At 29.2% G+C, this 14,935-nt stretch overlaps 5 protein-coding genes across 5 annotated transcripts; 1 reads left to right on the forward strand and 4 right to left on the reverse strand.

Annotated features, from left to right (window-relative positions):
* Positions 1–1,594: 1,594 nt before the first annotated feature.
* On the reverse strand, positions 1,595–4,099 carry OCT59_009956 (uncharacterized protein; the record flags this gene model as incomplete). Its single annotated transcript, XM_066132697.1, has 7 exons — positions 1,595–1,699; positions 1,770–2,135; positions 2,211–2,412; positions 2,626–2,768; positions 2,858–2,956; positions 3,140–3,213; positions 3,295–4,099. 7 exons carry the CDS (start codon positions 4,097–4,099, stop codon positions 1,595–1,597), a joined length of 1,794 nt encoding a protein of 597 aa, XP_066000314.1.
* Positions 4,100–4,658: 559 nt separating this feature from the next.
* On the forward strand, positions 4,659–5,489 carry OCT59_009957 (uncharacterized protein; the record flags this gene model as incomplete). Its single annotated transcript, XM_066132698.1, has 2 exons — positions 4,659–5,148; positions 5,284–5,489. 2 exons carry the CDS (start codon positions 4,659–4,661, stop codon positions 5,487–5,489), a joined length of 696 nt encoding a protein of 231 aa, XP_066000315.1.
* A 5,345-nt stretch (positions 5,490–10,834) lies between these two features.
* OCT59_009958 (uncharacterized protein) lies at positions 10,835–11,200 on the reverse strand (the record flags this gene model as incomplete). The annotated part of the gene is made up of 1 exon (XM_066132699.1): positions 10,835–11,200. The coding sequence occupies one exon, from the start codon at positions 11,198–11,200 to the stop codon at positions 10,835–10,837; it is 366 nt and encodes a 121-aa protein (XP_066000316.1).
* Positions 11,201–12,335: 1,135 nt separating this feature from the next.
* OCT59_009959 (uncharacterized protein) lies at positions 12,336–12,851 on the reverse strand (the record flags this gene model as incomplete). The annotated part of the gene is made up of 1 exon (XM_025310406.1): positions 12,336–12,851. One exon carries the CDS (start codon positions 12,849–12,851, stop codon positions 12,336–12,338), a length of 516 nt encoding a protein of 171 aa, XP_025182872.1.
* Positions 12,852–14,026: 1,175 nt separating this feature from the next.
* Positions 14,027–14,350, reverse strand: OCT59_009960 (uncharacterized protein; the record flags this gene model as incomplete). Its single annotated transcript, XM_066132700.1, has 1 exon — positions 14,027–14,350. One exon carries the CDS (start codon positions 14,348–14,350, stop codon positions 14,027–14,029), a length of 324 nt encoding a protein of 107 aa, XP_066000317.1.
* Positions 14,351–14,935: the final 585 nt, after the last annotated feature.

The following is a 14,935-nucleotide window of genomic DNA, read 5'->3' on the forward strand; positions in this document are numbered from 1 at the left end:
AATGAAAATTTTATCTGATACTAGCAGAAATAATTTTTCCGGTAGTCCATTCTTTTATATTACTAATTAAAGTCACGTAATAGTTCGGTATACTAAATATGTAACTGATATACTTGGGCTGGCTAAAATAAGTTCGGATGCGGTATATAATAATTTATTATGTGATTTCGTTATATCCAGTGCAATTAATTATAAAAAAATCGGTTCTGTGAAACTTGGTTCAATACAACAAGTTTTCGGTACAAACAGGTTCGTTATAACCAGTGGCGACTGTATTACATATATATTATAATACAATTATTTTACTATCCAATAATTCAATTTGCATAAACTTTTTTTTATTTTGTAGCTCTCTTTATACTTTATAAAACAAAAAAAAATCATTAAAATTGGACTTTTAGATGGTGAGATAATTGCAAAAAAAATTTATTAATAAACAAATTATATATTATTTACTATCCCTTAAATGGTAAAACACTGCAGGCAAATTGCCTGCAATTTTACCAAAAATTCAGTTCTCATCTAATTTTATGAAAAACGAAGTTATTTTAATAAAATTTTTTTTTGCAAAGAGCTTAAATCTTAATTTATGTGACAAAAATTATTATTTGTTGATTTTATATTATAAAATTGAAGATTAATTATTGGACAAAAGTTGTATTTTTTAGATGACAAAAAATTTTGAAAAACTTTGCATTTAACTTTGACGATCTCATTGGAATTTGATTATGGCTATAGTAAAGCTTATTAAAATATATAGATTTTGCTATGGGGAAAAACTTTATTATTATGATTATTAACGTTTAGAACTGGCAATTTGACTTTACATAGAACTCTAAAAAAAGAATTATTTTTGTGAACTTGTAAAAAAATGCATAAAGTTAAATTTTATCATCTCTATTTCGTTCATTAGGGTTTGAAGTTTCATAATAAAAATAAATAAGTATATTAAAATGCTTTGTAATGAAGCAGAATTTTATGGCAAAGAAAATTAATTTATTATATAAACTTTCTGATGTTATTTTTTTGAGGTTAATTTGCACTGGTCGAAATAGAACAATTCGACCTAAATTTGACCAGGTCAAATATAGGTCGAATGATGATTTAACCTGTGTCAAATTAAGGTCGAATTTTTGGGCGCATTTAGGGTGCCAATCGTCTCAAATTCGGAAAGGATATTTGGCTAAAATTAGATTCAAATTCGGAAAGGATATTCGGCTAAAATTAGATTCAAATTCAGAAAGGATATTCGGCTAAAATTAGTTCTATATTAGGACATTATTACATATTTGTTCGACCCTAAAAAAAACTATATTCGACTACTATATGTAACCCGAATATTATTGATAAATAGAGTTTTCAAGGACGAATAATAAAGCATAGTATAAGCAAATAAAACCTGTTTATTTTATATTTTATATATATTGACGTATAGTAATATAATTATATAAATCAACCCATGTACATAATAATATATAAACCCCAATAAACCAACCATATTAAGCCAAAAAAAGAAATATAAAATATACTAATAATACCATATAATAAAAAATAAACCCAATAAACCAACCAAAAAAAAGAAATATAAAATATACTAATAATATTCGTCGGCTTCAAAGATTTCATAAATTTCCTCGTCTTCTTTTGCTTCTTTTGTGGCTTTTTCTTTGCCTTTTCGACTCCTTTCGGCTCTTTGTTGCTAATATGATATAAACAAAATTAATTAGCGATATTTGCGATGTAAAAATATTAAAAACAATTCAACTTACTGTCATCGAACTTTCACCAATCTCATCCAAATCTTCGGGTCTAATCGAATTCATTTCCGCTGAATTTAACAAGAAATCCGAATATGGCTCCGTTAAATTTGGCTCCATTGGCTCACAATCTTCATAAGATTGAATCAAATCATCAATCACATTATCAGCCGCGTCATATTCGCTAATGTCGTTTGTTTCGTTGGTTTTATCAGTTTCGTACATTTTCGCTTTATCGAGCGCCCATTCGGGCGCATTCTTGAGAAGTTCACTAGACGTAAAATATATGTCATCATTATAAATTCTCTCTCTTTGCTTTTTTGCGTGTTGAATATATTCTGCTTCAGGGTCCAATACGTTTCGTAATAGGTGTTTTAACTATTTAAAACAAAGATAAACTTTATATATCGAATAAATATTAAAATAGGTTAATAGCAATAATCACTTTAATACTTTGTTCGAACGCCATTCCTGATCGTATACATGCAGGAACCGCTTGTTATTAGGCAATTTCTGTCTTGATTCGTCTTCGAAATCCGATTGCTCAATCGAATGACAATCATTCTGTAGGAGCATTGGTAATAATTCATCTTTATCGAATTCCTGTATGTTGGCATCATTTCTTTCGTATAATTTTATTGCGGCCTTTACTCGTCTATTTTTTTTCTGTCGAATATATAAAGATTAATTTCAAATGACTAAAAAAAAAGAAGTGTATTAAAATAAAATACTCCTCACTTCGGATAATCGCGCATTTACGTGCATTCTTCGATCTACTTTGTCTAATTGGCCTGATTGTCGTTTCCGTTATCTATCTCTTTTATGCTTGTGCATCGATCGTAACCAGTTTGACAATTGGGTTACTGACGGATTATAATGTCCACTCATCAACTTCTTTAATTCAGGTATCAATTTTTCGTATATCTTTGCTGTCTGTTCACTGAAAGTCTTACCATAATCCAACCGATATTCTTCGGGTATTTGACCTTTCAAGAGGTTCTTCATTTCAGCCTAAACAATAAGAGGAAATAATAAAATAATAAAAGCTGTATATATACATTAACACAATTCGGCTGCAAATAGTCTTGTAAAATTCTTACTCTTGCATCTGTAGCGGCAACTTCATCAGGAGATTCCTCTCTCGATTTTAATCTTTTATTGGGACGTTTTGGTGAATATTGCTGTGGAGGATTAATAATCTTTCGAGGTATGTGAAGTTGTTTGGATTGTTGAAGTTTTTCTCAGAGAGCTTTATTTTCTTCACATAATTCATTCGATTCGTTACTAAAAATTTCATTAAAATCCCGTAACATGGAGTTCTCCTCCTCGATCCTACGAACATGGTCTTCTAAATTATCTATTTTTCATTTCATTCCGGCTACTTTGGACTTTTCTTGTTTTAATTCGTTCTGTAGTCGAAGGGTTTCTTTTTTTAAATTTCCTAACTCAAAATTACCTATTTTAAATTATAAGGATATGTAACAAACAAATGTAATATAATAAATATCAAAATATAAAAATAACAAATTCGATTTACCCACTTCTTCATTACTTGGTCGATCACTTCTTGGTGCTCCTTCTTCGTGATGTGAACGATAACTTTTTGGTACATTAATATTAGGATATTTTTTAATAATATCCGAAGCCGTTAAATTTCGTTGAGATTGAGATTGAGTTTGACCTATTGAGGCTGAAATATCTGGCGGAATAACGAGTTTAAAGGGAGATGAAGAAACTGTAGTATTAGTATTTTGTGGTGTTAGTGTTGACGAAGTGGTAATATTACGTGTTGATAGTGTTGACGAAGTGGTAATATTACGTGTTGAAGAAGCAATATTTCGTGATGCTGATGCTGATGATCGTGATGCCGGTGTTGAAGTGGCAATATTTGGAGGTGTTGGTGTTGACGAAATGGCAATATTTGGAGGTGTTGCTGTTGAAGAAGCAATATTTTGTGGCGTTAGTGTTAACGAAGTGGTAATATTTCGTGATGCTGATGTTGACGATCGTGATGCCGGTGTTGAAGAAGCAATATTTCGTGATGCTGATGCTGACGATCGTGATGCCGGTGTTGAAGTGGCAATATTTGGAGGTATTGGTGTTGACGAAGTGGCAATATTTGAAGGTGTTGCTGTTGAAAAAGCAATATTTTGTGGTGTTGATGTTGACGAAGTGGCAATATTTCGTGATGCTGATGCTGACGATCGTGATGCCAGTGTTGAAGTAGCAATATTTGGAGGTGTTGGTGTTGACGAAGTGGCAATATTTTGTGGTGCTGGTGTTGACGACTCAGCAATATTTGGTGGAGGAGTATTTGGTTTCGATGGTTTCTTACGAGTCATTATTGGTTTTTTTTTTCAAAAAAAAAAGAAAGAGATTTTTGTACGGACGAGGAAATTGGTCCACCTTTTATATCTATTTTTTACTATCAAATTAGACTCTCAACAATCAATGATCAATTACACTTAAACATTTGTATCAAATTAGACTCTCAACAATCAACGATCAATTACACTTAAACTTTCGCATCAAATTAGACTTTCAATTAATTAAACAGATCAAATCAGACTTAAACTTTTTCATCAATCAGACTTAAACTTTCGCATCAAATTAGACTTTCAATTAATGAAACTGTTAAATCAAATTAAATAGTATGGTGATACGTATGTTTTATTTTTAAATTCCTATACTTATTCAATTTTCGTTCAATTTTTTGTCTATTTCGTCCAAATTTTATATGGTTTTTTTAATTATACCATCAATATCACTTTAAAAACGGAATATAAAAAATCACAATATTACTAAAAATTCGACATCACTAAAAATTTGATATTAATAATTACAATTTTATTCAACGTAAAAACATATTACAACTTTATCATATCTGACTTTTATCAAAAAATGAATAAAGGGAGAAGAAAACGCATTGCTGCTAATATCTTGGACGAATATAATAATCCGAGTTCTTCAACCTCTGAACGAACTTATGCCAAATTTACGACCAGAAAACCAAGATCGAAGGTTCTGTGCTATTGCAGCAATTGTAATGGGAAAATGATTGATCCGCGCACAAAGGAGAGACACGAGCAAACGAATTCTTTAGAACAATTAAATTCCGATAAGGCTCCAACGTCTCAAGAGTTAGTAAAACTGATTGATTCGACAATATCATTAGAAGAACTACAAGATACGACAATATCGTTAGTAGAACCACAAGATACGACAATATCTATTGATACATATTCTGATAATGATACGTATGAGAAACAACAATATGTATTTCTTCCACGTAAAAAAAGGTCAAAAACAGGCACACTTCGTCATATTACTGAAGTTGAGCAAGTCGCTGAATCAACTGAATATGACATGGATAATATTAGTGTTGCCTGCCGTAAATAGTTGTAAGTCTAAGAATCAAGTAATTATAATGGTTGTAAATCAGAATTATCATCTTTTAGTTAACCACAATAGCATAGTATTTACAACAAAATTACAACTTATGTTTATAATATTACAACCCGTTTAGGTTGTAATTCGAAATATAATAATCAATACTTACGGCATGCAACCTTAGATGATATCTATACTAGTGAATCTTCGGCACAAGAAGATTCTCCTAATAATGATGATAACGAATTTTCAAGTAATTTTGAGAATTATTCTCATCCTATGTTTGATATACCAGATATTTCAGACACACCGAATATTTCAGAATTACCAACGATGAACTAATTAAGGGGATTTTGATATGGATTATGAAGTTCAGGTCGAGTCATAACATACCAAATACTGCAATTGAAGAATTAATACAATTTATTAAAATAATATTGAAAGTGTGTAAAAATATCAATCCCGAATCATTTCCAAATTCATTATATATGTTAAGAAAAGCGTTAGGACTTATCAATCGATTTACGCAATTTGCAGCTTGCCAAAAATGCCACAAATTATACAAAAAAGAGGATATAATATCAAATGATGATAATACTATTATGAAATGCAGCCATGTCGAATTTCCAAATTCGGCCACAAAGAGATTAAAGCAATGTCAAACTCCTTTAGGAAAGAAAATTTCTTTAAATAATAGTATATCAATTGTTCCTGAATTAATTTATCTGGATCCGAGTATACACAAGCATTTCTTTAGTATGTTCGACGACCAGGGATTTGAAGAATTATTGCGGCATTGGACTCGTCGTTCAGTAATTGATAATGTTTTATCAGACATATACGACGGGCAAATTTGGCAAAATCTTAAGGAATCAAACGAACAAGGGTCAAATAACTTTTTCCGATCGGACGGCGTTGATACTCATCTAGGATTAATGATAAATTTGGATTGGTTCCAGCCGTACGAAGGAACGATTTACAGTACAGGTGTAATATACGCAATAATATGTAATCTACCTCGGGATGTTCGATTTAAGCCTGAAAATATGCTTATACTTGGCATATTACCGGGGCCCAATGAGGTTAAATTACATAGAGTAAATCATTACCTTTCACTAATAATCATGGAATTAGAATCACTTTGGGAAGGCGTGAATCTTAATCGCACTAATAAATGTCCAAATGGCAAAGATATTCGAGCTGCATTAATAATTGCTTCGTGCAATATTCCTGGAGCTCAAAAATTATGCGGGCACATCTCTGCCCTTGCATTATGCCATCGATGCGAAAAAAGGGCCAATAATCGCAATTTTGGTGGTATGGCGAATATGAGCAACTGGTTTATCATGAAAGATCCAGTCGAGCATCGTCAAAAGGCTTTAGAATGGCGATGATGCAAATCTAACGCAGAAAGAGAGAGATTCGTCAAGGAGAATGGCGTAAGGTGGTCTGAAATATTAAGACTGCCGTATTTTGATCCAATTCGTTTTGTTGTTGTAAATCCGATGCATTGCCTTTTTCTAGGAATCACTAAATGGATAACAAAACGAATATGGATTGATGAAGGTGTATTAACAGAAAAAGATCTTCAATCAATTCAAAAGAAAATAGACGAATTTAAAGTACCATCAGATTTGGGACGAATTCCTGGTAAAATCCATTGTGGTGAAGGGTTTTCTAACTTTACCGCTGACCAATGGCGCAACTTTTTCCTAATATATGCCACTATTGCTTTATGGAATCATCTTTCGGGTAAAGATCGCAAAATTCTTACGTATTTCATAAGAGTTTGTACGATTTTGATTAGACGAATTGTGGAGATTAACGATATGAAAGAAGCCCATGAACTTTTGATAAAGATAATTAAATTGATCGAAGAATGCTATGGCGAAGAAAAAATAATGCCAAACCTCCACCTATCATTACATCTATGCGAGTGCTCTTACGATTACGAATCTCTGTATTCGTTCTGGTGCTTTAGCTTTGAACGAATGAATGGCTTATTAGGTAATTCAAATTTAATTGTGTCGATTTTTCGAATTATATTATTTCATTTAGCAAAGATTAATAATAAATTATTTATTAGGATCTTTGCCTAATAGCTACCGCCAAATCGAACCTGAACTAATGCGTCGATTGATGACCGAAACGCAAATAAATGATATTATTAATAGTTCAAGTTCAGAAGTAATAGGACTCGAATTACTTGATAAACGACCTTCTGTCGTTAAATCTTTTCGATTTTTTACAGATGAAATGTATCGATTTTTGATGAATTCAGAAATATATCGGAGTCGCAATTACTGGTTGCGAGGAATTTCCGGGTAAATTTTTAGCACCGCAATCCAAAGATATTCATCTTGAGAACAAATCTGCGATTTACTTATCGAATATTACGAGGATACGTATGTAGATTATATATTCAGAAAACCGTTCGCGGAAAATTTACTCAATTCGACGATCATTATCACGAGCGAATCGATATGGAAGATGTCAAATCTGTGCAGAAACTTTTGGATCTGCTGCTGCAACACGACATATTAAGAACTCATTCGTCTTAGCTAAATTTATTAATCGTGATGGGAATAGCGTTGATACTTACCCAGGTCAAATCCAATTTTTTTTCGAACATAGCGTTCATTTATCTTCCCGTAATTTGACACACAAATTGGCTTACATCAAATGGTACAAACCGGCAAATTTGACATCTCGATTCCATTTCAGTATTGACGATGATGTCGAAACTTGCAACGTCAAATTATGAGAAGATAGTTTCTACCCAAGCAGTAGAGACAATATAATCCCGATACACAACATTTTAGGTTAGTTTATACCTGTAAAATACAAAAAATCGGATCGATCTAATGCCAGGGAATATTTAGCCGTTATTCCTATAAATAGAAAGTTCCATTTGCGTTGATTTAATATAACATTCGAACTGGTATTTACACCAATTCGAATTTCAAAGCATTTTTTAACAAATTATTTTTTTATTATATTTAGTATTATTAATATAGTATAACCACTATTTTATCTAGAAAAGTAAATAAAAAAAGCATGCAATTCGGCCATTATTTTTTATATTTTTTGTAAAAAAAAAGTTATAGTTCGACCATTATTCTGTTAGGTTGAATATAGTTTAATTTTATTATACGTATTTCGACCATCATTCTGCAGGATCGAATCAGAGTCGAATATAGATTGAATTGTATATCATTACTAATTTAGATCAATTTTTTTTAAAATTGGCCGAATTTAGGCTGAATTTTTTAGAGGTCGAATATTCCTATTTCGACTAGTGTTGTGTTTAATTTTGGTGATTAGCCAGCATATTAAACCAATACGATTGATCTTAAGAATGTAGATCAATATAACTGTGGAATTATAGGATAATCCAAATCATATTGATAAAGTTTGTATTTAGATATAATTTATTTTAAAAAATTGCAGGCAAATTTGCCTGCATTACCGTTTAAAGGATAAAAGATATACTATTACCATAAAAAGTATATTGTGATATCTGATTGCAGGACCTGACTTCACCCACCCACTAAATCATGTAATTTTTGGCACATCCTTAATAAATATTTCAAATTTAATAGTTAATTATTAGTAACTTCTTTAATATTTTATTACTAAAATATTTTTTTCACCTTTTTTATTTTTTTCAATTTTTTTATATTTAAATTATTATTATCTTTTTTTATATAATTATAGTATTTTTAGACTTTTTTAATTACTGTTCAATTTCATTAGTTTTACTTCTTTTTATTCAAGATATTTTAAAGAAAAATTATAATATTAATAATTAAAAATGTAAAAAAATTGACATATCAAATTATTTATTAAAGAATAAATAGATAAAATAAAATTAAATATTGAATATAAAGATTTTAACTTGTTTGATACTTCAATAAAAGCTAAAAAAATAAAATTAAAAAACTAAAGAATTAAGTTTTTTTTAGATATATTATTAAACTTATTAATCAATTAGTTTAATAACTTATAGTAAAATTTATTAATTGTTAGTAATACAATAGTAGATTAATATATAAAAAACTTATTAATTATAATTTGATTTTATTTTTTTTTTTAATTTATAAAAAAAGTAACTATATATGATTTAAAATAAGGATACTTGGATACTTACCAAAACTATTTTTTTTAAAATTTTAGTTTAGTCAAAATTCAATTTAAACTATTTTTTATAATAAAATTAATTGTCTAAACTGTTTTTATGTTTTTCTGAAACTACTTATAATTTAGAGAAGTTTCAGATTTACCAATTTTTTCATTAAAAATAAAGTTTTTGAGTTTTGGATTTTTGAATTTTATTGTTAAATGAGTTTTAGGTAGCAACATTATACCTTATAGTCTAAAGTAAGATTTACATATAAAACTCTTTAAAGATCCTATTATAAAAGGAACTTTTATATTACATTATTGATTTTTTTCCTTTTTAGTTAATTAACCAATAGAATTTAAGAAAATTCCAAGGTAAAGTTTTATATGAAAGTAAAATTTTCACTGGTAACATACTAAGTCTAACATTTGCAGTTGGTATAATCAAATTAGCAATGAAGGGTAAAACTGTTAGTAAGGAAAATATTTACCAAAAAGTAGGAAATTCAAAAGTCTAGTTGCTGTAATTTATTAGCATATGTATTAGCTTATAATAAATATGATTAATTTTATTTTATAGCTTTACATTATAATATGTTAAATTGCTAAAGCAAAATTGATTATTTCAAATTAAAACATTAATTCTTGAGTATTAAAAATATAAACATTTCATAATAATTTTCTCACCAAATAAAAATGCATAAAGTATTTTAAACTAATATTTAAATTAATGATTATGGCTTATTAAACTTAATATTTATACATTAATAATGAAATTTTTTGAAAAAATCAATTTAATTATATTATAAAATCATAAAGTATAATAAAGAATATTTAATTAAACATTAAGATTGAAAAATTAAATTTTTTATTGCTAAACTTACAATAAAAAAATATTGTCATAAAAATAATTTTAATCATTAATAATCTTAAATAAGCGATTTTAAATTAATACCAAATTCAGATAGCAACATAATAACTTAACATAAGGTATAAGAATATTTAGCATTAATTTTGCATTATACATATAATGGATATGTATTGAATTTACTTAATGACATTTTTGGGATGATATCATTATCATCCCATTGTCGTTATGATTAATCAGCTGAACGTTAAGTCTATATTAATAATTTCACCAGCCATATCTTCAATTCCTTCTTTCTTTCAGAATCTTTGAGATTACGATATTTACCAATTTCATTATTTAAAAATAATCGTATTTTTTTTAACATTTATTAAATCCTCTCCAAGATCTCCAAAAATACATTGTCATAATTTAATAAGTTATACTTTGGTTGTATCATTCCATCAACTACACGATTTTTTTAATTGTATACATAGCAACTTCTATCCGTTTTCTATATACTTACGGAATAATATAAACATCTTTAACTGGACTATTTTTTATTATCATTTGATAATTAGATTTCTTATCTTTTGTTTATCCTTTTTTTGAATCCTCTTATTGAATTTTATTATATTTCTTTAAATCCCTTGAATTTCTTTATCCTTTTCTTGAATCATGACATCTTTCTCGTGGATCATGGCATCCTTCTCTTGGATCATGTAATACTTCTCGTGGATCGTGGTATGATCATGGCATCCTTCTCTTGGATCATGATACTCTTCTCATGGATCATAGCATCCTTCTCGTGTATCATATTGTCATAGACCATGTTATCATTTTCACGAACTATTCTATCCTTTTCTCGGATTATGTTACATCTTTCTCGGATTATGTTGCCCTTATCTCGGACAATGTTAACTCTTTCTCTAGCTATGCTAGCCATTTCTTGAGCTATGTCGGCAATTTCTCGGAGTAAGCTAGCCTTTTCTTGGGCTATGTTACTCTTTTTTCGGATTATGTGATTCTTTTCTCGGATTAAGTTAACCTTTTCTTGGATTAAGTTAACTTTTTCTTGGACCATATTATCCTTTTCTTAACTTATGTTATAGTGGTTTAACTTAATCATTCAAATTAAGTTGCTTTCTATTCTTAATTGCAACATCTAAAGATGATATGGAAATAAAATTTCGTTGCAGACTCGGAATGAGTAGTGTTACGTTATTTCGGTTACAAATTATTATGTTGCACGTCCATCAGCCAGGATCGTCATACGGCATTAATAAGACATACGGCATTAATAAGACGAGCACGTGTTCTTAGGACGCTCAATATACATGATCTTTGAGAGTTATCTTGTACTGTAAATTGTAATAAAATCATCAAAAATTTTGTTTAAAATTCCTCTATTGTCCAATCATAGTTTTATTAACTAGAAAATAAAATTTATCCTCGAATTCTTTCACTATTAAGAGAAGCAAATACCAGCAGCTATATTATCTATTCCATTATCATCCCAATTTTCTTCCATACAACTAGAATCTATATTGTCGTTATGATTAATCAGAAACTGGTCTAATCATTTCTATATCTTCCGTGCAATATTCTCTCCAGAATTTAATGCATATTGTTTTAATTTTTCTCTGTAAGTCAGTATCCTCGGTATTCTGTAAAAGCGATTTAAAAAGTATAAATTTAGCTTTATATAATGAGAGAAGATAAACTCAACCTTTCCATTAGCTTTGAGTCCATATTTTGGTACAAAAAATAAAATAAAGTAACAACGGTTTTAATAATTTCGCCATCCATATCTTCAATTTCTTTAATTTCTTTGTTTTTTCAGAATCTGAGCTTGCGATACTTACCAATTTCATTATATAAAATTAGCCGTATTCCTTTTACCATTAATATTATTAAATCCTCTCCGAGAACTTCAAAAATGTTTTGTCATAATTTAGTGTTATAACTGATTGTATCATTCCATCAACAATAAGAAGATTCTTTTTTAATTGTCCAAAGTTCCTTGAGGGTCTGTATACTTAAACATCGTTCAATAATGTGAATATAACTTAAAGAACACTATAAATATCTTTAATTTAACTAAATTTATTTTATTATCATTTTAAATTAACATATCGGTATTTAGAAACTTTCTTTTTGAATTTAATAATTTTTGTTTTAAATCTTGACTCGGTTTATCTTTTTTTGAATCCTCTTCTTTAAATCCTCTGAATTTCTTTATCCTTTTCATGAATCATGGCATCCTTCTCTTGGATCATGGTATCTTTCTCGTGGATCAGGGTATCCTTTTCGTAGAATACACCATCTTTCTCGTTGATCGAATGATACTTATCCTGGATTATGGAATCCTTCTCATGGATCATGACATCCTTCTCTTGGATTATGATATCCTTCTCTTGGATCATGGTATCTTTCTCGTGTATCATATTATCATAGACAGTGTTATCATTTTCACGAACTATTTTATCCTTTTCCCGGATTATATTACATTTTTCTCGGACTATGTTGCCCTTATCTCGGACTGCGTTAACTTTTTCTCGAACTATACTAGCCTTTTCTCGGACTAAGTTACCAATTTCTTGGAGCAAATTAGCCTTTTCTTGGGCTATGTTATTCTTTTCTCGTATTATGTTATTCTTTTCTCGAATTATGCCAGCCTTTTCTCGGATTATGTTAGTCTTTTCTTGGATTAAGTTAACTTTTTCTTGGGCCATATTATCTCAAATTATTTTATCCTTTTCTTTGGATTGTTACTTTCTATTTCTTTATTACAAAAGACAATGAGACGATGTGGAACAAATTTCGTTACATGTTACGCATCTATAAATGGATTGGTGCGGTCAATATTAACATCACTTGGACTGATCGTCACAACGTTTTAAAATAAAACGCACACATGATTTTTTGGCCCGCATTATGCAATATTTCGTAGGACGCTCAATTTATTGTAATCTTTGAATTATTTTGTTAATTGTACAGTAATAAGCATCATTCTAAATTTTGTTTAAAATTCTTCTATTGTTAATTACCAAAAAAAATATGATTTATCCTTGAATTCTTTCTTCTATTAAGGGAGGTAAATCAATTGCAGTATTATCTATCCCCAATTTCTTTCATAAAACTAGGGTAACATATACTGTCATTATGATTAATCAGCGAAGTCCTTGAACGTTAAGTTTAAAATAAAATAACGACATTTTAATAATTTCATCAGTCATATCTTCAATTTTTTTTCTTGCCAATTTTATTGTATCCATATTTCTTTTACCATTATTAAATCTTCTCCAAGTACTTCAATCACAATTTAATTATACTTGATTGTATTATTCCATCAACTCTAATACGATTCTTTTTTAAATTGTATACATAACAGCTTCTATACATAACAGCTTCTATTCCATAGTTTTCTTGAGGTCTCTCAGTAGATAGTTTTTGTATAAATTTGTACCAAATGGGCTCATCCATATATAATTGGCTCTATATTGGCTTAAATTTGGATTATTTTTTGCATAAATTTGAGCTAATTTCGAGCCAATGAGCCCGTTTGGTATAAATTTATACAAAAACTATTTACTGGGTCTGTATACTTACAATAATGTGAAGTCGTAATTTAGGAACTCTATTTTATTTTTCTATATATTTTAACTAAATTTATTTTATTATCGTTTATAATTAACATATTGGTATTTAGAAATCTTTGTTTTAAATATTAGGCTTATTTCTTGAATCGAGTTGTCCTTTTTGTGAAACTTTTTATTGATTTTATTATATTTTTCTTTAAACTTTCTGAATTTCTTTATCCTTTACTTGAATAATAACATCCTTCTCGTAGGCAATGGTATCCTTCTCGTGGATCATATTATACTTCTCCTGGATCATGGAATCCTTCTCATGAATCATGACATTCTTCTCTTGGAGTATGATATCCTTCTCTTGTTTTTTCATGGATAATGCTATCAAAGATGTTGTCATTGTCGACTATTTTATCCTTTTCCCGGGCTATGTTACCTTTTTCTCGGACAATTTTGGTCTTTTCTTGGACCATGTTAACTTTTTCTCGAACTATGTTAGTTTTTTCTCGGGCTATGTTAACAATTTCTCGGATTAGGTTGACCTTTTCTTGGATAATGCTATTCTTTTCCTGGATTATGATATTCTTTTCACCGATTATTCTAGCTTTTTCTCGGATTAAGTTAATCTTTTTTTGGGCCATATTATCTTTCTCTTGAATTTTTTTCTTTTTGCTTTCTAAAATAGAAAAAAAAATTTCGTTGCGGATGGTTAAATAAACATTTTGGGAAATTGCTGTTACGTTACATGTAAGGATATATAGGTTACAAATGATTATGCTGCATATCTATAAAAGGTTTAGCGTTTTCACATTTACTTTTTGTATGACAGTTTACTAAAGGCAAGTAACTAAATAATTGTCCTAGCGACCAACGCTAGATTGATAAGTTCAGTCGATTGCAAAGCATCGAATATTAAATACAAATAATTTCCATAATAATTCTAACGATAACTACACATATGATTCTTTTTCGACCCAATCAATCATAATTATCCAGCACTGACAAATAATTTTGATTGTGATATTTGAGTACATGCGATCACAAATTCTGTTATTGAATTTACTTGAGAGGAGAATTCAATATCAAATGATCTATAATAATTTCTTGTTGTTATAGTTTATTTTATAAAGTAGCAAATATCAATAATTATATTATCTATTTCATTATCATACTAATTATTTCGCCAACTATATCTTCAATTTTTTTTCTTTCAGGATCTTTGAGCT

Source organism: Rhizophagus irregularis, chromosome 18 (assembly GCF_026210795.1).
Source record: "Rhizophagus irregularis chromosome 18, complete sequence".
In the NCBI taxonomy this organism is placed as follows: domain Eukaryota; kingdom Fungi; phylum Glomeromycota; class Glomeromycetes; order Glomerales; family Glomeraceae; genus Rhizophagus; species Rhizophagus irregularis.